The sequence below is a fragment of the Hippoglossus hippoglossus genome, chromosome 23, assembly GCF_009819705.1.
Source record: "Hippoglossus hippoglossus isolate fHipHip1 chromosome 23, fHipHip1.pri, whole genome shotgun sequence".
Taxonomy (NCBI): Eukaryota; Metazoa; Chordata; class Actinopteri; order Pleuronectiformes; family Pleuronectidae; genus Hippoglossus; species Hippoglossus hippoglossus.
In genome coordinates this window covers 408,623-429,801 of record NC_047173.1, presented here as the reverse complement: position 1 = coordinate 429,801, position 21,179 = coordinate 408,623, and the positions used below count along the sequence as shown (strand labels likewise).

The 21,179-nt window shown below is 40.9% G+C and overlaps 1 protein-coding gene across 4 annotated transcripts in view; it reads left to right on the top strand.

Annotated features, from left to right (window-relative positions):
- Positions 1-7,587: 7,587 nt before the first annotated feature.
- mkln1 (muskelin 1, intracellular mediator containing kelch motifs) overlaps positions 7,588-21,179 on the top strand; it is a 35,259-nt gene continuing 21,667 nt past the window's right edge. For 2 of the 4 annotated variants that reach the window (XM_034578706.1, XM_034578708.1), the window contains exons 1-4: positions 7,650-7,800; positions 9,270-9,339; positions 16,930-17,072; positions 21,061-21,149. In XM_034578706.1, the coding sequence (XP_034434597.1) occupies positions 7,721-7,800; positions 9,270-9,339; positions 16,930-17,072; positions 21,061-21,149 (382 nt within the window). In that variant the 5' untranslated portion in view covers positions 7,650-7,720. Of the gene's footprint in view, positions 7,801-9,269; positions 9,340-16,929; positions 17,073-21,060; positions 21,150-21,179 lie in introns of those variants that run through there. The other 2 variants (XM_034578707.1, XM_034578709.1) reach the window with 2 other exon arrangements.

The window sequence follows — 21,179 nt, the reverse complement described above, 5'->3', positions numbered from 1 at the left end:
TGGAAGGTCTCTGGAGAAGAGGAGCACCACTCCTCAGCTGGTTCTGCTTAAGCGACTAAAAAAACAACTCCCCCTCCCATTACCTCCTCCAGTCACTCTGATTCTTATCGTCACTGTGTGTTTCCTGAATCAACATCACATCTATTTTATTCAATTCCATTATTCGGAACAACGTGGCTCTTCGTACTTCATCTCTGGCTCCATTCAGGTTTAAAGGGCCAACATGGAATTCACACATGAGAGTGAAGGTTGAGAAGACCAGAGAAGAACCAAGTGATTAAAATCAGACATCATCATCAATGATCTGAGCTTTAACTTGAACAATCAGTTTCTTTAATCTGTATATTTCCTGTTGTGTTAGAACATCGTCTCCATCAACATCACACTTTTTAGTCAGAGGCCCTCGATGACTCAATGAAAGAGTTCAGGTCTGAAAAATGATCTTCCTTCACTAGTGTGAATCCTTTAGTTTTCTGTAGGAACGTTTTGTCTCTGCTGCTCCTCCTGAGTCAGACCTTCATCACTCTCTGACTCTGCTGAGGCTTTCACTCTTTTCACACCTTTTGTCACTTTCAGTGCTTTAGCTCGGTTCTGAATGTTTTCTCTTCTGACAGTTTTAACAGATGTTCATCAGACACGTCTTCATCCTCCGTCTGATCCTCACACACTGACACACTATGATTTTCACTTTTTGTTGGACTTTGTTTTTAACTGTGTCTTTACCACCGAAGCATTCAGGGGGGGTTACTACCACCGGGAGCGCTGCTGGGCTGAACCCCCTCCCTCCTTCTCTCCGTACAGGATCGGATTAAATGTCCCTCTACACCGCAACCGAAACACTTCATACTCTCCGTCGTCGCGAAAACTACATAGTTAAAGCTGTCGGTGTTGAAGTTAAAGGTGAGGTTTAACAGACACCATCTTTACCGGGGACATGATGTGTCCGTACCGGGACAGCTCTTTTGCCAACTGTGGTAGTGGGGCGTGGTCAGCGTCGGCTGCAGGAGGGAGGGAGTGGAGATGGGGTTCTGGGATCGGTGCCAGGGAGAGAGTCTGATTGTACACAGGTGTTCCAGTTCAACTAATGACTCTCTCCCCTTTATCAGCAGTAGCGCGCTGGGGCGCGGGGTTCCTCCAGGAACCAGCACACAGCAAACGAAGAGACGTGTCTGGTGTTGTATATTTGTATGTGTGATAATATTGGAAAATAAAGAGACTTAGAAGAAACCTACCTGATTCCCCCTTGTGTTCATGACAAGGAACCCACGGTGACGCAGATACGTGTTACACCAACACTTCCTTTTTAATGAACGAGGGAGCGTGAGAGGGACTAACTAGCGGGAGAACCGGAGTCCTGATTCCACCACGTCTCGCACTTTATCCGGACTATCCAGAAAAATCACTTTGGCTCCATTCATGCCGACTTGACGGCCTCCCGCCACCCGCCCGACCGCGTACCCTGCCTCCTCCACCGAGCGGCTCACTGCCAGCACCAGCTTGACTGTGTGACGGCGAGTGAGCTTCACAAACTGCTTCACCCACCTCCACCACCGGCATGCTGCCCCACCTCCAAGCCGGTAGCCCCACTACCGAACACCATCACACCCGAAACACCGATAGATTCACGTGTGAGATTCAGCGTGAGAAAAACAAATAAAGAAGTCGCTCACACCACAACCAGCTCACACTCACACACTCCACGGACAGAGAGAGAGCGAGAGAGAGAGAGACATAGAATATGTCCACTTCAAAGGAATCATAGAACTAAAGATCTTAAAGCGTGATGTTGATCTATCTCCTATGATGTTGATTGCCACTTGTCAATAAACCATATAAAAGAGGAAGAAGAAGTAAGATAGAAAATAGATGCTGTACGTCCCAATGGCCACTCATTGGAGGATCGATTTACTAGAAGTTATTATAGAGGAGAGTGAGGAGGAATTTGAGGAGGACACTAGAGAGGAAGTTGATGAAAATTTTTTAACAAACGTTAGTTAATGTGTTAACAAGCCCAATAATTTATTTGTGTAATAAGCTTGAAATATCCACATCCCCTATTTCTCTTCTTGTCTCTCCCTTCATACAGGACAATGAAGGGGGATCAGCACCCTAAGAACCAATCTGAGGCTGTCACTGAGAGAATGACCTGCCAACCTTTTTGTAAAAAATAAAATGAAAATCTACTAATGGAGAGCTATGATGGAGGCTCAATTATCAAATGTAATTTACCTGCATTTGATTGATTTTGCCAATATTAGTGCATGAGAAGTGAGGCAGTATACCTCACGTCTAGTGAGTGGCCCAGTCCTTCGTATATTTTTCTGTATGTGGCCCTCGGGGAAAAAAAGTTTGGACACCCCTGCTCTAGAGCTTGCTGAAGAGGCTTCCATCTTCATGCAGCTGAAGGAAAACGACTCTGACCATCTGAGTCCAGAAAATCACCAACTGGCTTCTGAGAACAAGAGGCTACAAGGTGAACTAGAGGATGCTCTACATGAGAAAGACCTTGCTCATCAGGCTGCCATCTCCCAGCAGCATAAAGACACAGATAGACTTGACCAGCTGACTCTGGGAAATCTCCAACTGGATTCTGAGATCAAGAAGCTACGAAGTGAACTTCAGGATGCTCTACGTGACAAAGACCTTGCTCATCCGGCGTCCTTCTCCAAGCAGCATAAGAAAACAGATGAAGTGATCCGCCTGTGTCGGAAAATTCACCAACTGGCTTCTGAAAACAAGGAGCTACAAGGTGAACTTGAGGATGCTCTACATGAGAAAGACCTAGCTCATCAGGCTGTCATCTCCCAGCAGAATAAGGACACAGATAAACTGGACCAGCTGACTCAGGAAATTCACCAACTGGCTTCTGAGAACAATAAGCTACAAGGTGAACTTGAGGATGCTCTAGGTGAGAGTCAACTCACTCGAAGGTACAGCCAGAAAGACGGAGAAGCTCGCAGCAGACTCGAGAAAGAACTGAAGAAGGAGAAAGCCTTCATCTCTAAGAATCAAGCTACGATTACTAAGCTCCAATATGTGGTCGATAAGTTCAAAGCACAACAGTCAGAGAGCAAGACAAGACAGGCCCAACTTGAAAATGCCCTAAAACAGGAAAAGATACAAAGGGCTGTCTTGGAGGAGCGAGGCAAACACACTGCCTCTGCCTTTGAAAAAGAAAGGAAGAGAGCTGCTCAAATTGGTTCTGCTCTTGAAAAAGAAAGGAAGAGAGCTGCTCAAATTGGTTCTACTCTTGAAAAAGAAAGGGCCACAAGATGTACATGTCTTCCGCTTAAGGGAGTTATGATCAAGCAAGTAAAAACATTGGAGAAGCAGCAGAGTTTGGTTCCGAACCTCCTTGAAGCTACAAGAGCAGTCAAACCTTCAGCGCACATTACGACCATTAAATTGAGCTCAAGCCGATTGAGATGATACTTTTAACCCTTGTGTTGTTCCTGGGTCGGATTGACCCAGAGTGTGTGTGTCTGTGTGCGTGTGATCATACGCAAGCCCTGGCCGGTCAGGGTTAGGGTTAGGGTGACCCAAGGATTGTCATTATCCAATTCTCCTGGGGTAATTGAGACCAATGGATTGTCATTCTCGATTCTCCTGGGGGGTCATTTAGACCCCCAGAGAGGGCGCTGTGGTGCTCTGTGGGGTCATGTAGACCCACACCTGATTCCAATTGTAATCTAGGGAGGAACATTAGACCCACATAGAAGCCGGCGCGCCATTCTGAGAAGAGGCTACAAGATAACCTTGAGGATGCTCTAGACCTTGCTCATTGGGCTGTCATCTCCCAGCAGCAGATGGACGGAGAAGAACTGATCCGTCTAACTCAGGAAAACCAACGTCTGGCTTCTGAGAACAAGAAGCTACAAAATGAACTTGATGATGCTCTAGAGCTTGCTGAAGAGGCTGTCATCTCCCAGCACCATAAGGACACAGATAAACTGGACCAGCTGACTCAGGAAAACCAGAAATTGGCTTCTGAGAACAATAAACTCAAAGGTGATCTTGAGGATGCTCTACTTGAGAGTCAGCTCGCTCGAAAGGAAACAGCTATGGAAGGCTCAGGTCTGGAAAAAGAAAATGCCTGACCAGAAGTCAGAAGGTCCCAGCTCTAAACCTAACGACCTTTCTACCGTGATTCAGTTTTCCCCTTGTAATTAGATGTAATAAAAAAAATTTAAATAAACATTGATCTATGAACATGAAGTTCTTTATTTACATCTAATCATTGCTTGAATATGGTATGATCACATTTATATCAATGAATAATCTGAAATTCACAGAGAAAAATACAATTTTGCATAAACAATTAATTTATATTTAAAATCTTGAGTTTCACAGATTAATTCATTAATTTAGTTTTTTTTTTTAACAGATTAAAACTAAAACCAAATCTCCCATTCAAAGAACAGTTAGATGATAAAAGGCCACAAAATAACACTTGTATACACTTCTTCATTTTATAATTAATGATTGTTATTTTGCTCTGATAAAAAAAATTGAATCCACATTTACTTTCTAATAAATAACGACAATCTCAAACATGACATCGTTTTTAAAGGTCTTGCAGAAACACAGAGTTAAAAACCAGCTGCCCCTCAACAACAGTACAAACAGCTTTGGTGAAACACCACAGAGACAGAAACTCTTCATCATTTTTCATCAGACTGTATAATCCCAAAAAATGTCTGACTCTGGCTTTAACCAAAGAAACAAACATGGAAGGTCTCTGGAGAAGAGGAGCACCACTCCTCAGCTGGTTCTGCTTACGCGACTAAAAAACCAACTCCCCCTTCCATTACCTCCAGTCACTCTGATTCGTATCGTCACTGTGTGTTTCCTGAATCAACATCACATCTATTTTATTCAATTCCATTATTCGGAACAACGTGGCTCTTCGTACTTCATCTCTGGCTCCATTCAGGTTTAAAGGGCCAACATGGAATTCACACATGAGAGTGAAGGTTGAGAAGACCAGAGAAGAACCAAGTGATTAAAATCAGACATCATCATCAATGATCTGAGCTTTAACTTGAACAATCAGTTTATTTAATCTGTATATTTTTTCTGTCGGAACGTTTTGTCTCTGCTGCTCCTCCTGAGTCAGACCTTCATCACTCTCTGACTCTGCTGAGGCTTTCACTCTTTTCACACCTTTTGTCACTTTCACTGCTTTAGCTTGGTTCTGAATGTTTTCTCTTCTGACAGTTTTAACAGATGTTCATCAGACACGTCTTCATCCTCCGTCTGATCCTCACACACTGACACACTATGATTTTCACTTTTTGTTGGACTTTGTTTTTAACTGTGTCTTTACCACCGAAGCATTCAGGGGGGGTTACTACCACCGGGAGCGCTGCTGGGCCGAACCCCCTCCCTCCTCCTCTCCGTACAGGATCGGATTAAATGTCCCTCTACACCGCAACCGAAACATTTCATAGTCTCCGTCGTCGCGAAAACTACATAGTTAAAGCTGTCGGTGTTGAAGTTAAAGGTGAGGTTTAACAGACACCATCTTTACCGGGGACATGATGTGTCCGTACCGGGACAGCTCTTTTGCCAACACTTCCTTTTTAATGAACGAGGGAGCGTGAGAGGGACTAACTAGCGGGAGAACCGGAGTGAACGCCTCGTGAATCACGAGCCCTGATTCCACCACGTCCCGCACTTTATCCGGACTATCCAGAAAAATCACTTTGGCTCCATTCATGCCGACTTGATGGCCTCCCGCCACCCGCCCGACCGCGTACCCTGCCTCCTCCACCGAGCGGCTCACTGCCGGCACCAGCTTGACTGTGTGACGGCGATAGATTCACGTGTGAGATTCAGCGTGAGAAAAACAAATAAAGAGAGAAAGAAAAAAAAGTTCAAGAAGTCGCTCACACCACAACCAGCTCACACTCACACACTCCACGGACAGAGAGAGAGAGAGAGAGACATAGAATATGTCCACTTCAAAGGAATCATAGAACTAAAGATCTTAAAGCGTGATGTTGATCTATCTCCTATGATGTTGGTTGCCACTTGTCAATAAACCATATAAAAGAGGAAGAAGAAGTAAGATAGAAGATAGATGCTGTATGTCCCAATGGCCACTCATTGGAGGATCGATTTACTAGAAGTTATTATAGAGGAGAGTGAGGAGGACACTAGAGAGGAAGTTGAAGAGACTGGAGACAAAGAGGAAAAAATAGAGACGATTATAGAGCTTGAAGTATTATTGACTCCATTTCAATAAAAGCTAACTGAGGGGCGTTTCGTTAGATGGCGCTGTTGAGCCATTTTTCCACGCCCATTTCAAATTACTCCTGAATACAATTACTTTTTGGGGTTTTGAATTCCCTGCAAACGTTGGTAACAATTTGAGCATGTCTAGGCCCTGAAAAAGCCCCAAAAGTGAAATACAAATCCTTCGAAATACAATAGGGCCTCCCACTGGAGGTGCTCAGGCCCTAATACTTAAAGCCCTCAAAAAGCCATTTCATTTGCCTGAAAAAAATAATAATTAAAGCCCTCAAAAAGCCAATTCTTTTGCCTGAAAAAAACAAAACAAAAACCTTATTATTATAATAATAATAACTGGCCCGAGCACATGCTTTGGTGAGAATTTGAGGGCTTTAATTTGTTGTTGAATCCTTTGATGTTGATAATGCAGGAGTGGAGTTGTTGGTTGACGGCTCAGCATCAAAGGATTCATGGTCCATTTATGTCCGAGATACAGAACCTTGTGTTTTGATGGCGTGTAATCAAACTTTGATGCCACGCCACGGTCACACCGTGTGACGAAAAATCGATCTTTGAGTTAGTTTGTATCTCCATCTTGTTGAGATGACACTCATCTCAATTTGAAGTTGATCTGATGTAAGCCCTGGTACAAGTACCTCAAAGTAAAAATGTGGAATATGGCCAAAATGGCCACTAAATGCAAAATGGCGGGCTTCCTGTTTTTTGTTTGTCTGGTCATGATACACCTGTGTATCGATTTTTGTGAAGATCGGTCAATGTGAACACGTTCCGGGGGGCGCCGTTGAGCCATTTTGCCACGCCCATTTAAAATTACTCCAGAATACGTACATTTTCACCACTTTCTAATTATCTGCAAATTTTGGTATGAATTTGAGCATGTTAAAGCCCTCAAAAAGCCAATTCATTTGCCTGAAAAAAATTGTTTTTAAAAAACAATCCTTACAATTTCAATAGGGCCTCCCACTCTGTTCGGTGCTCGGGCCCTAATTAGTATAAAGTTAATAAACAATATATATATATATGTATATATATATAATATATATATATATATATATATATATATATATAGTGTATCATCAAATCGGCGTACGTGTGTGTAGAGATACAGCTGTTTTAGATTTATGTTTATTATGGCCGACATTTATATTGATAAATAATTAATATCCACAAACTTTTTATAGAAGACAAAAAAAAAATCCACATATATATATATATATATATATATATATATATATATATATATATATATATATATATGTCAAACTGGTGGCGCATGCGTAGGTCTAAAACAGGGGCTCTGGGATTCGCGCATGCGTACGATTGGGCTCTCTGGCTGTGCAGGTCGATGTGAGGCTTGGCATCGGCTGTACACAAAGGGAACAGGGTGTACTGTTTCTTTAAAGCCGTCACGACCGCAGCTCACCCCGTGGTAGGCTCCCGCTGCTTGTTATCTTCTGTCAACAAGATGGCTGTCGTTCCTGAGAGCAGAGTTCTAAGTTTTAGCGTGTTCAAATGGAGCTCTTACTCCTCTACATATTTACCCGAGTGAGTAATGCACACTGTAGCTGCCCCAGCTTATGCGTCAGGGTTTGTCAGTGTGTCTGCCATTTTCAACAGTGTACCAGTATTTTTTCTAGCCGGTCCGAGGGCCTAGCTCGTCTGACACGAGCAAGCTAGCGGTAGCTTTGTCAGTAGCATCATTGGCATTTGGTTTTGTTACTTAGCTACCCAACAGTCAAGTTGGTCGTGGTTCACTGTAGTGTTTTATGTGTCTATCTACAGTGTCAATTGAACAATTGCATATTCGTTAAGACAATATTTAGAGTGTTCTTTGAAACATAGTATGTATTATGTTGAAAATGTCGTACATGGGAGTTTTTCTTTTGCACTGTACACGGCTTCAGTTGCTATATTAATATAATTTAATATTTTCTTATCTCGTGAAATGCCTGTTTTAGATGATAAGCCGTCACTACTTAATACAGTAACCCATGCTACTTCAGACCATCAAGATGTTCAAACGGCGTGGTATTTACAAATTTGGCTCCGTATCCTACTATGTTCATAACAAACCTCCACGTTATCTGGCCTATAGAGCCTCATCATGTTAGCTGACCAAACAGCTCTTACCTGAAACTGCTGTTCTGCGTTTACAAATAAAATCAGCCATAGCTGTAGATAATTTGCCTTTTGCTGGTTCAGCACAAAGATACAGATTAGTAGTAATAATTAGCTAAAAACCCATTGCACTTGACAGAACAATATAGCCGGGGCAAGTAAAAGCCATCCCCTGTCTAAAGATAAGTACATGAACAGCATAAAAACACAGATCAAACTTTCTTGTCATTTTTTTGTGTTTACAATTTTTTGTTTTACAATAAATAGCTGTTATTTATCGATACTGGGGATAGCATAGTTTTTAGATAATTATGGAGCTGGAAAAAAAGCTTTGAACAAGCAAAACGCTTTTGTCTGTTACCTATATTAAGGAAGATGTGGCCTTATCAGTATACCACATTTCATCAATATCTGTGAAGGTGCACCCCAAAGATTTGATGATTTGACATACACATAAACAGTAGTATGTCTATGGTCGTTTTAAGACATGTCTTGCAGAGGAACTCTGGAGAATTAGGCCCGGACTTTCTCCACAGTTTGCCTGACACACGCACAACGCAGTGGGAGGTACTCTGCAGATACATGTTCACAAAAGCAACAAATCCTCCACAGGATACAGGCGAGGGATGTTGCGTATTAATTCCGCTGCGAAGATCACGTGTTTTTGTTTCGAGCACATCGACACAGGTGTTGGCTCTTATCACCACAAACTCTCATGAAATCTTCGTCGTTGTTTTCTGTGTGTGTTGCACTGCTTTTTCATCCTGAGATATTTGTTGCATGTTAGAGATGTCATCAACCCCTCCACTCGCTGTCTGAAAACACCATATGTGATTTGTCTCTTTTATGGTTTATACAGTACATACACAAACTCCTTCATTACTGTTTTGTTTTAGGAATATCTTGGTGGACAAACCTAACGATCAGTCTTCCAGGTGGTCTTCGGAGAGCAACTACCCTCCTCAGGTAGGTCCACTACTACCCAGATACTGTCTCATCTTAAAGCTTCATTATGTCTGATGGCGCTCCACATAGAACACACTTAAAAAGGACTCCTGTTTATGTACCAAGAGTTGTACAGTAAACAGTGTCTGATACCTGATAGGACAATTCTGGAGGGCATTCGCTTTAGGAGATGCATACTTTATGAACTGGATGCTCTGTACATAGAGTTTGATTGGAATTAACAAGACCAAATTCTGAAGTTCAGTGGGACTTCCAGGTTTCCGCTACCTTCATTTTGCAGCGGCAATGGACCACTGATGTGGATTGCGCTTCACATAGCTCTACAATAAACGACACAATCAGGGATTTCTACAATGATATGGTACAGCAAGCAAGTGTGGAAAAGTAGCCAGACAGGGGGGTCCGAGGGCATTCCTCCCAGAGAAACAATTTAGCCATCAAAATCCAAATTTGGTGCCTCTAGTACATTCTAATGCCACTATTCCTTCATATACACTCTTACCAGTGTTACGCCCGGGCCACAGTGGCTGCGGTTGTGCCGCGGTTGTGCCGCGGTTCTGCTGCATGTTGCGGTTGTCCATTGTTCACTCTGTCTGCGGTTCAGCTTTGGAGCTGCTACTGTCAGCACTATGTTTTTACATAGGGTTTGCCTTGAAAATGGCCATGTGAGTGTGAGCGAGAGGGAGAGACTACTGCCCATCACCTGAAGTTCTTTACTTTAACTTTTAATATAACTACAGCCTTTCTGAGGTTTCTGGTATGACTAATATATTTCCTTGTATAAAAGTAGTCCTATGTACTCAAATAAATACCAATATTATACAGTATGAAGCTGTGCATCTTCAGCTACTGCAAATATTTCACAATAAAGACCAAAGGTGCCCTGATTGATCGGCCACCGATTGGTATCGCCAATCTCTATAAATGCCGATCAGAGGAGCCACTCAGATGAGGCAAAACAAACCGCTGTCACTCATGAAGTGCAACTTTCAACAGAGATGAGTAGGAATTGAGGTATTTGATGACTATTTTTTTTCCCCTGATGGTGGAAATAACTAACAAGTGAGGAATCTTGCTTCTCTTCATCTCTGTTGAGAGTTGCTCATGAGCAGTATGATATTCATTCCACAGGAAAGTTAAGCTAAAGTTAAGCAGGTGTTGCCCTGCCAATAATAAACAGTTAATTAATTCATGATACTTTCTTATTCCTTGATTTTATACAATTTTGCTAGTATTGAAGGGATAGTTCACTGAAAAATGAAAATTCACTCTGTCTATGGAGGGGTGGGGGGAGTGTTTGAGTCCACAAAACACTTTAGGAGTCTCAGAGGTAAACGACATTGCAGCCTGATATCCTCCCCCTGAGCCACACAAGCTCTCGCCCAAGGGTGACCCGCAAAGTTCGTGGTAGCATTGCTAGTTCCGGTAGCATTGCTAGTTCTTGTAGCATTGCTACTTCCGGTAGTGGACATTTAGGCTAATAACATGGTGTAAATGATGCCGTTTCGAGTCGAATTTGAATGTCCGGGCTTACGAACACTTCAATCCACAGGAGCAGTATGGAGGCATTTTGTGTTTTTTCTGTTTTTTTACTTTTGAAGAAGGGGTTCCCAGTTACTTAAATTTTATTGGATTTGGCTGCAACGCTGTTTACCCCTGAAACTTTTAATTGTTCGGTGAACTTTCCATTTTACAGGGGGGGAAAGGTAGAAACCTCAGAGAGAGCCATATATGAGGGATCCCTCTCCCAGGATGGACAGAAATGCAATAGATGACATGTGTAACAGAGAACATCAGAAAAAAAGGAGTTGAGGAGTTATTGTCAGTAATGGTAGAGTATCTGAGTAGGCATATTGTATATCAAGCAGTCTTGTTGTAATCATATCCATGATCAGCTGCAACTACGATCAGGATCCCCCATCACAATCAGATGCCAACACGATACAGGATCCGCCAATAAGATCTCGATCAGCCAATCAGATGCCACCATAATCTACAATCCATCGTCATGATCATCGGCTGCCAGCTCGATCATGGTCCACCACTATCCACAATTAGATGCCAACACGATACAGGATCCGCCATTACGATCACGATCAGCCAGCATTTAACCGGAAGCCAGTGTAGTGAAGCTAATACTGGATAAATGTGGTCTCTTTTCTTGGTTCTTGTCAGGACACGTGCTGCAGCATTTTGGACAAGCTGCAGAGTCTTTAAAGACTAACTGCTGGAGCCTGATAATAAGGAATTACAATAATCAAGTCTGGATGTAACAAAGGCGTGGACTTGTTTTTCTGCATCTTTTTGAGACGGGACATGTCTGATTTTTCAGATGTAAGTGAAAGAAGGCAGTCCTAGAAATTTGTTTTAAGTGAGAATCAAAGGACCAATTGGGATCAAAGATGACTCCCAAGTTCCTGACTGTTTCACTGGAAGCAAGGGCAATGTCATCTAGCGCAGCTATATCATTAGATAATGTATCTCTAAGGTGTTTAGGGCCAAGTATTAGAACCTCTGTTTTATCTGAGTTTAATAAGAGAAAATTGCGGGTCATCCAGGTTTTTATGTCCCTGAGACATGCTTGAGGTTTAGTTCATTGATTACACTGTTCTAGTTTTATGGACAAGTATAACTGGGTGTCATCCGCATAGCAGTGTGTCCCGATATTGTTTCCTAGTGGAATTATATATAATGGGAATAAAATTGGGCGAGCACAGAACCCTGAGGAACACCTTGGTTAACTTTGGTGCGCACAGATGACTCATCATTAATTTAAACTAGGTTAGGGCGGTTCCTTTAATGCCAATTAACTGTTCTGCTCACTGTAATATAATGTGATGATCAATAGTGTCGAATGCTGCACTAAGATCTAACAAGATGAGGACAGACACAAACCCATGCTCTTAAGCTATTAGAAGGTCATTAGTGACTTTTGCCAAGGCTGTTTCTATGATGAGCTCTAAACCCTGACTGAAAGTGGAGGTGGATATTGGTCTGTAGTTGGCTAAAACTTCCGGGTCCAGGGTGGGTTTTTTGAGGAAGGGTTTTATTACAGCGAGCTTAAAGGACTGTGGTACATATCCTGATGATAATGACAGATTTATCGTATTCAGTAAAGTACTAAATTAGGGGCAGAATTTCTTTAAGTAACTTTGTAGGAATGGGATCTAAGATGCAAGTTGTGGATTTAGACGATGAGATTATTGTGGTCAGCTGATCAAGGGTGATCAGAGAGAAGCTGTCTCAATAATTAGGATTCTCTGCTGTTCCTGAGATTTCTGTGCTTGATGATGTATTAGCATCGATTAAGGGCGGGAGATGGTAGATTTTATTTCTAATAGTTAGAATTGTATTGTTAAAGAAGTTCATAAAGACACTGGCTATAGTGCTGAAGAGAAACCTGGGGTTGTTTTGATTTTCTTTTATTAATGTGGAGTAGTAGGCAGCTCTTGCTTACTGGAGGGCCTTCTTATATGCTTTAACACTATCTTTCCAGACTAGGAGATTTTCATCACAGTTGTTGGAGCGCCACTTCCTTTCTAGTTTTCTTGCTTGTTTTAATTCATGTGTTTTTAAAATTGTACCAGGGAGCTAATTTAATTAACGCTTCTTTTTTAGAGGCGCTATGGAGTCTAATGTTAATCGTAGTGAGTTTACAGCGCTATCGACAAGATGGTAAATCTCAGTGGAGCTAGGATTTTTCAAGAATTCATTGGTTATATCCACGGATGATACTGACTTAATTGTAATTATTTCCTAACATACAGTGTTAGTCATATCACACACATACCTGTCGGCTAGGGCTGTAACGATTCTCGAACCAAAACTGAAATTTTCGGTACACGATACGCTAAGACCGAGCCGCGACCAGTCTCCCTGCCCAATCCCACACACTGCCACAGGCAGCACCTGCTGCGTGTGTGTCCAATCACACTCAAATTCAATCACAACCCCGGGACCACATCTGGGTAATCTGAACCAACACACAGAAGTGACAAGTAGCATCAGAGCAATGAGTGTTGAGGTCGGAGAGGATCTTCTTTTTTACTTATCTCTAAAGTTTGAGTCAGGAGGAATCTGGTGGATTTATTCACTATGGAGTCCCCCACTGACTGACTATCGGCGGTACCATGAGTGTCCTGTACATATTATATATAGGAACGCTATTGTTATTGAAGCGACATAGACGTATCTCTTTCTGTTTGCGTTCCTATTCTAGATATTATTGTTTACGTAGTTTTATGTGAAGTCAAGTCCAACATGTTCTTGAGTGTTCTTTTCTTTACTGTTCCAAATGTTGGTGTTTTAATAAATCCCAGAAACCCCCCCCCCCCAATGTTTTTCTTACGAGTTTACGTACGTGCGCAGATTCTCCTGTCAAGTATGTTTTTATTTATCCCAAGGTTTTAGTAAGATGTGGCGTATGTACAAAATGGGGTCTAAAAGATCTAAGGGTGATTCGATCAGGATTTTTGGGGGCGATCTCTGATCGTTTGAATCAGTATCAGCAGATACCGATCAGGGGTCTATGGCCCTGTTTACGCCTGATACACATGCGTCTTGGGTGATCCAAGTGACCACTTATGATGGGATTCCCTGCTATATATGCAAATAAACACTACAGCACTAAGTCTTACTCAGAACTTTGTCAGTAAATATCCATTATTACTGTCAAGTTGTTACTTTTTATTTTTGATCTCAGCGCCACATTAAACTCCTGTATCAGCTTGTGTCTGTGTCACATGTTTCACCTGTGCTGTCAGCAGCTGCAGGAGTGACGCTGTGTTGTAACTGAACTATATCAACAGGACACACACTTTTACTTCCTCTGACTGTGTGGAAATCTGATATTTTCACATCACAGATAGATGAAGAAAGGAAAAATGTGCGTCCTGTTTGCACCACGCAGCATCTGTCCTGCCGGGCTGTGACAGGCTCTCACCCGGGAGTCACAAACAGCAGATCGCAGTAGAGGAGGTTATACAACCCGATCAGACAGACCACTCGTGATAAGATGAAATGCGAAATGAAAAAGACGAAATGCGTTGCATTTTTACTGACTGCAACACTACTGAGCCAACACAGGGATAACTCGCACAATTGTTTTTTACACAAAGAAAGAAATAACTTCATGTATAACATTAGCCAAATTTACAAGAAGGCTCAAATAATTAAGAACACAAAGTTTATAAAGTTTCTCTTCACTCAACAACGCTCAAAAGTGCAAGATTTTGGAGGGAATCTGGTGATATTCTGGAACACAAACATCTGCTGCTTACACGAGACCACAAACGCGTCATTTGCATCACATAGAAGCAAATAGTGATCAGACAGCGTGTTTCATGTGTACTTACAACACGTCAGGTGTATACAATGATTATTTATTTATATAACTCTATTAACAACATTGTATAAAATCAAGGAATGAGAAAGTATCATTAATTCTGAAAACTGTTTATAATTGTCAGGGCAACAGCTGCTTTACTTAAGCTTAACTTTCCTGTGGAATTAATTAAATACTGCGCATGTGCAACCTTCAACAGAGTTGAGAAGAGAAGCAAGATGCCTTACTCGTTAGCTATTTCCACCATCAGCTCCGGGAAAAAATAGTGATCAAATAACTACCTAAGTTAGAATACAAAAGTACTGAAAAAAATAACGAGTGATCCGTCTCAAGTCCTTCTCATCTCTGAGAGTTGCATTTCATGAGCGACAGCTGTTTATTTTGCCTCATCTGATCGTCTCCTCTGATCGACGATCAAACTAATTCGAGGGAATATCGGCCGATACCTATCGGTGGCTGATCAGTCGGAGCACCCTTAATACTAACCTAATACAATGCAAACCTAAAAGCTCATTTAAAGCATAACCATCCCATCGAGTGTACAGCTTTAGTTCTCTGATAATTTCTTTCATATCCAAGTAAAATTGGAATTGTACAATAAAATATCTTTAACTGAATCAATATTGAATCTAATTGAAAATCCAATTGAATCGAGACCTTGTGAATCAGAATTGAATTGATTTTGGGAAGTCAGGGATGATATCCAGCCCTGGTCAATAAATTATCAATTTATATGGGAACTGTAAAGAAAAGGTATAATATATGTATTATTGTGGTGCTGTAAGTATGTGCTGGTGCACCTAAATGAAAGAGGTAGGTGCACCAGTGCAGCCAATCTAAAAAGTTTGTCTGGAGCCTTGAAGGTGGTGGCCTTTCTCAGGAGGTTTTGGTTTTCAGGTGGGCTGTAGTTCTCCGTCAATACCCAACACATGTTTTCTTTTATCTTTGCGGTCAGTATAGTGTCACTGGTGTGTCACAGTGTAGTGTCTAGTGATACAAGTTTGTCTTTAAGTCTGCTGATAGAAGTTTGACTTTAAAAAGTTCTAACACAGGCTTTGCTGAGAACACAGTGAGGTATTTTTCACCTGAAAGAATGTTTGTGAAATTCGCCACTGGCTTCATTGCTGCATTAATTCAACACAGAAAGTTCCTGCCAGGTTGGGAAGAGGTGACCATGTTTTCTGTCTTCAATCAGGACACGTCTTTTGGCTGGGAGTTGCTCCAGCACCCTCACTATCATATTTCGCTTGCTGCCACATCTTGTGGTGACACCCAGTGGGAAAGATGACTTTTTTTTTCATTAGTTAACATTATATATGAAATACTACTTTTTGAATTTCTATAATTTATTACTAATCACTGTACATGTTTATACTACAGGGCTCCAGACTAACTTTTTTTACATTGGTTTCACTGGTGTGCCTAACTTTTTCATTTAGGTGCACCCAAAATGTTTTACTGTGCCGTTTGGCACTGCAATAATACACCTATTATACAATTTCTTGACAGTTCCCATATACATTGGTAATGTATTAACCTGGGCTGGGTTCAATTGGACTTGATTTGCTCGAATATCATTTCAGTTCAGGATATTTCAATGTACAATACAAATTTTGCCTAGATATTAAATAAATTCTCACAGAACTAAAGCAGTAAACTGAACAAAAAAACCTCTAACTACGCTGTAGCCTACGCGTCGCGTAGACGTGTACCCTCCGCAGAGCTCTACACCGTACCCTGGCGCGCACCTCCCCAAAACGTAACTATGCGTCGCTTGATGCAGACCGCAAGAGCTGTGATCGCTTGGACTCGCCGACATTTTTGACTTGAGTTGAAGGAAAGAACAAGGACGACGTCTTTCTTTTCTTTGTTGCAGTTCTTTAAGAAAAAGTAATTGCTCTTCAACATCTATCAGCTCCAAACTCTAACACAATCCACTTAGTAACACTTGCCATTGTCCAGAGAATTTGTAAATAAGCGGACCAGAAACCGGAAGATACTCAACCAGCATTTCATCGGTGTAATTGCAGCCGACTCACACATTCCAACGCACAACTATAAATGCTCAGCCTTATGCCTAGGCTACGTGCGCAGAATCATGAATGGCCTTTAGGCTGATCTTGTGGCTTGGATACCAGAAGCACAGTCAATTTCAGGATTCATTAACACACAGCAATAATATCACCACAATCGTCCTTTGGTTTCAGTCTATGTTATGTCTCCTCTCTCTGTCTCTTTCCCTCCAGTTTTTAATCTTGAAAATGGAAAGGCCGGCTATTGCTCAGAGCATCACCTTTGGAAAGTATGAAAAGACTCATGTCTGCAACCTGAAGAAGTTTAAAGTCTTTGGTGGGATGAGTGAAGAGAACATGACAGAACTTTTGTCCAGGTGAGATGTTACTGCTTATGAAAGAATAATCCAAACTTTTTTTTTTTCAATATCTTGGCCAGAAGTGACTGAATTTGCCATAACTTTCATGTGATGTAGCAATGCAGTATTTTTGTCATCTTTTGAGGGGAATTGGGATTGTTTGGAGTAAATTGGGGTGATGCTCAGCCTAGGGGTAAGCTCTAATGCATTTAAGACAATTAAGGAGGAAACGAACTGTCTAAAGCAATAAAGTATCAGCATGAAATTGTATTATTAATGTCTGGGTTCACTTTTGTATGACCTGGTCTCAAAGCATTGATTCTAAATCCACCAGATTGATATTGTTGCTAATACTGACCCTATATGCATTTTTCTGCTACGGCTAGTTCAGTGGCATTAGCTTTGCCACTGGTCACCTTTGATCTGCAGAGATTTGTATCCCCAAAATTGCAGACCATTGCCTGAAAAAGTTCAAAGATAACTTTGGGAATTGTTTTTTTCACACCACCATTTCTTGTCCCATAATCTTCTTGGGTTGCTTTGTTCCCCTGTGCGTAGCAGGGTAACCAAGTCGACAGAAAGTTTCAAACGCTCAACATCGTGTTAACTCAATATTATGATGGCATCACATTGTCTGCGTCGTCTGTGTATGGCACCTCTTTTTCATCCGAAAATATATTTATTTTCTTCCAGTTTTACATCTGTTTAGTGTTATAAACGACATCAACTTGCTGTGAATTTATCTGAACATTTTCCTTCTGTATATTCCCATGGGCTCAGTCTGACATTTTCTGGACATTTTAAAAGGGGGCTGGCAGGAAATTTCAAAAAATTGTGTGGAGCAACTGACTCAGACATTTATATTCTCAATTACAGCCCCTCCAGAAAATCTTAGGAAACTGTTTGAACTGTAGTGCATGTCTGAAAGCAGCTTTAATTTCTCACATAAATGAGTAAAATGCAACTTTTAATTGTTACGGGAAATGGTTGATTATGAATTGCAGCTCAGACTGGATGACAGCATTGCATGTGAATATATATATATATATATATATATATATATATATATATATATGTGTGTATATATATGTATATGTGTGTGTATATATATATGTATATATTCATATTCATATCCACAAAATGATACTTGGCAATCGTTGTACTGTCTCACAGCCAAGGTTAAGTTACAACTCTGGACAAATTCAAGATGGAAAACAATGGCTTGACACTCTATTGATTAGATAGTGTAGAACATGTGATGCATTCGGTTTATGTTAGAACATGCTGCTCCTTTCTGGGTGCTGCGCCAACCACGTCAAGCCAAATGGAGCATGCCCCTACATCTCCTCCAGCTCTACATACATTTACTAAGTTAAATAAGTCTGTTGTCTTTACCCAGTCTGAGTTTACACGTGTCCGTGCGTGTGCGTGCGTGCGTGCGTGCGTGCGTGCGTGCGTGCGTGCGTGAGGAAAAGAGTGAGTGTGATGGTTAGATAATTTAAAACATCTTGAACTTGGAATATGACAAGGCAGAATTAAATTGTAGTTATCTGAAACTGGAATTATAGTCACAATTTAATTGCAGATGTCTGTAATAAATGTAAAAACAGCATTGTACAAGAAGTGCTGGAAAGAATATGAATTTATGAAGAATATATGAATATGAACCCATTAAGACCTAAGGCACTGAATATAAACACAATCTATAGCATGAGTTTGAAAACAACCCCCGAAAACCTGAGGGTTTTCTGAAGAGCTAACAGGATTGCCAACGTTTATTAAAACAATTGTCAAACCCAGACCAAAACAGCAGTTCAAACGTCCACAGTGTAGTGTTGTGGTTCCAGAAGACAGGTGCAGCCTGTTGAGCTCTCATAAAGTTAAACCCGCTGCTGCAATTCCTCCAGCAGAGCTGCTACTGCCATAGAGAAAATGCTGCACATAGATGCACTGTATGAATGTGTGTGGGAATGGGTGACTGTAAAATTGTCATTTACAAGGGTGCGTGGTAGCATCGCTAGTTCCGGTAGTATCAATGCATAGCTGCAGTTACTGCTGAGCATCGTTGATGTCATCACGTGCCCCCTGGGCGAGAGCCTAGAGGCTCCAAAGCCATCTCCAAAGCCATGAAGTACATAACCCTTCAATGTCCGAAGCGACTTGCCACAGAAACTAAAAGTTAGCATTTCTCACAACCTTGTGTAAAGATAGCTAACAGTAGCTACAGTTCAATACAACATGCCCTAACTGACGATGCAAAACAAAAGTCAACTCTAAAGATGGCTAATGTAAAGTTTACTCACCCTTGAATAACACAAAATGCAAGGACCCCATTAAATTTAACAAGTGTTAAATAAATACAACATCAATCTAACCACAGCTAGCAAACATTCACTCCAGTTACCGTGATTTCACACACAAACAGATCTTGAAGAAAGCTTTTACTCTCAGACTGGAGGTCACTTGCCTCAAGAAGAAGTGTTTGAGCCCAGGATTCAGTGTAGTTTCTGTTTTCCCCACAGAACAGTGATGCTAGGCATGGAGAAATGGCGCTAACTGCGAGCGTCAACCGTTGACACACTCTCCTTCAATCTGACTTTCGTTTTTCTGTCTGGCTGTATGTTCGTCCGTTGTCTGTGACTCTTCTCTCGACCTGCTCTTTGTTGTGTACTCTGAAGGAACTGGAAACAGTTGAAGCACTCGCCAGGTGCATTAGAACAAATTTCCACATACCTACAACAGTTTTTCACAGGCTGTATGGTAGGTCAACAAATATAGGATTATTATTATATATATATATATATTATTATTATTATGAATTATAATGTACACACATTTTAATACATTTCTTCGGAACGGTATTTATTTTTAGAAGCTACAAGATGAGCATGTTGTGTTTTGTGGTCATCCTTGACATTTCTTTTTAAAGTGTCCTTTATTTGTTCTATACCATTTTAAAGGTCCAGGTTGTAAGATTTAGGTGAAAGGGATCTATTGACAGAAATTTAATATAAACTAATCCTAGTGATGTTTTCACGAGTGTGTTTCATCTAAATTATACAAATTGTTTTATTTACCCTAGAATGGGCCCTTTATATTGAAATACTTTATATTAACATCAGCGGGGGTCCTCTCTATGGAGTCCGTCATGTTTCTTGTAGTAGCCTCGACTGGACAAACTAAACACCCTTTGAGTTTTTATGAAAACTGAAGGATACCACAGGTTCTCTTTCATGTTTGGAAGGGGAGGATGAGGTGAGGGGTATTCAGCTGCCACATGCAACTTCACCACTTTATGTCACTAAATTCTACACACTGCAACTTTAAGACAGTATATTTTAACATAGGCTATGTTTTACCTTGAACTCAGCATTATTTAACAAATATATACTATGTTTTCAGTAATAATTACATGCTTTTGAAGTAGAGATAAAATACATAATGTAGGAATAAGATTGGATTATATTCACATGAAGTGTTAGTATTATTATCTCATATAAATAAAACCCCCACTAAACTTAATTTTTTTATTTCTTTTATTTAGACAAATGTCAACTTAGAAGTCCCTTAACTGTAACTTCAAGTGGAGTTATTATTAACTCTGATACTACCCATTCTTCTGTAATTAGTTAATTAGCCTTGTATTTTTGCAACTACAAATAGTATGAAAATCTTTTATTGTGTTTTGTGCATAAATTGCCTACTAGAGAAAAAATGTCAGCCTATATGCCTAATTTTGATGTGGGATTAAAACTATTTCTTCCATAGTTTATGAGCCTTATACTTTTCCACTTATTGATTTTTGCATTGCTGGCTAGCTGGCCTGCCCACACTGCTAAAAAGTCCTAGAAGAAACTTCATTACAATCAGCTGACAAATGGATTGTGGGTAATTGCCACAGTTGGGCCATTCCCCAAAATGTACCAGCATGCTGGTGTCATTTCAATCTAAAAAAATTCAATTTGTGAAACCACATCTTCTTTTTCTTTCCTTCTTCCTTTGCCAGTGGCCTTAAGAATGACTACAACAAGGAAACATTCACCTTAAAGTACAAGATTGATGAGCAGATGTTTCCCTGCAGATTTGTCAAAATAGGTGAGAGCTGATTCAGTTTGTATCAGTGTG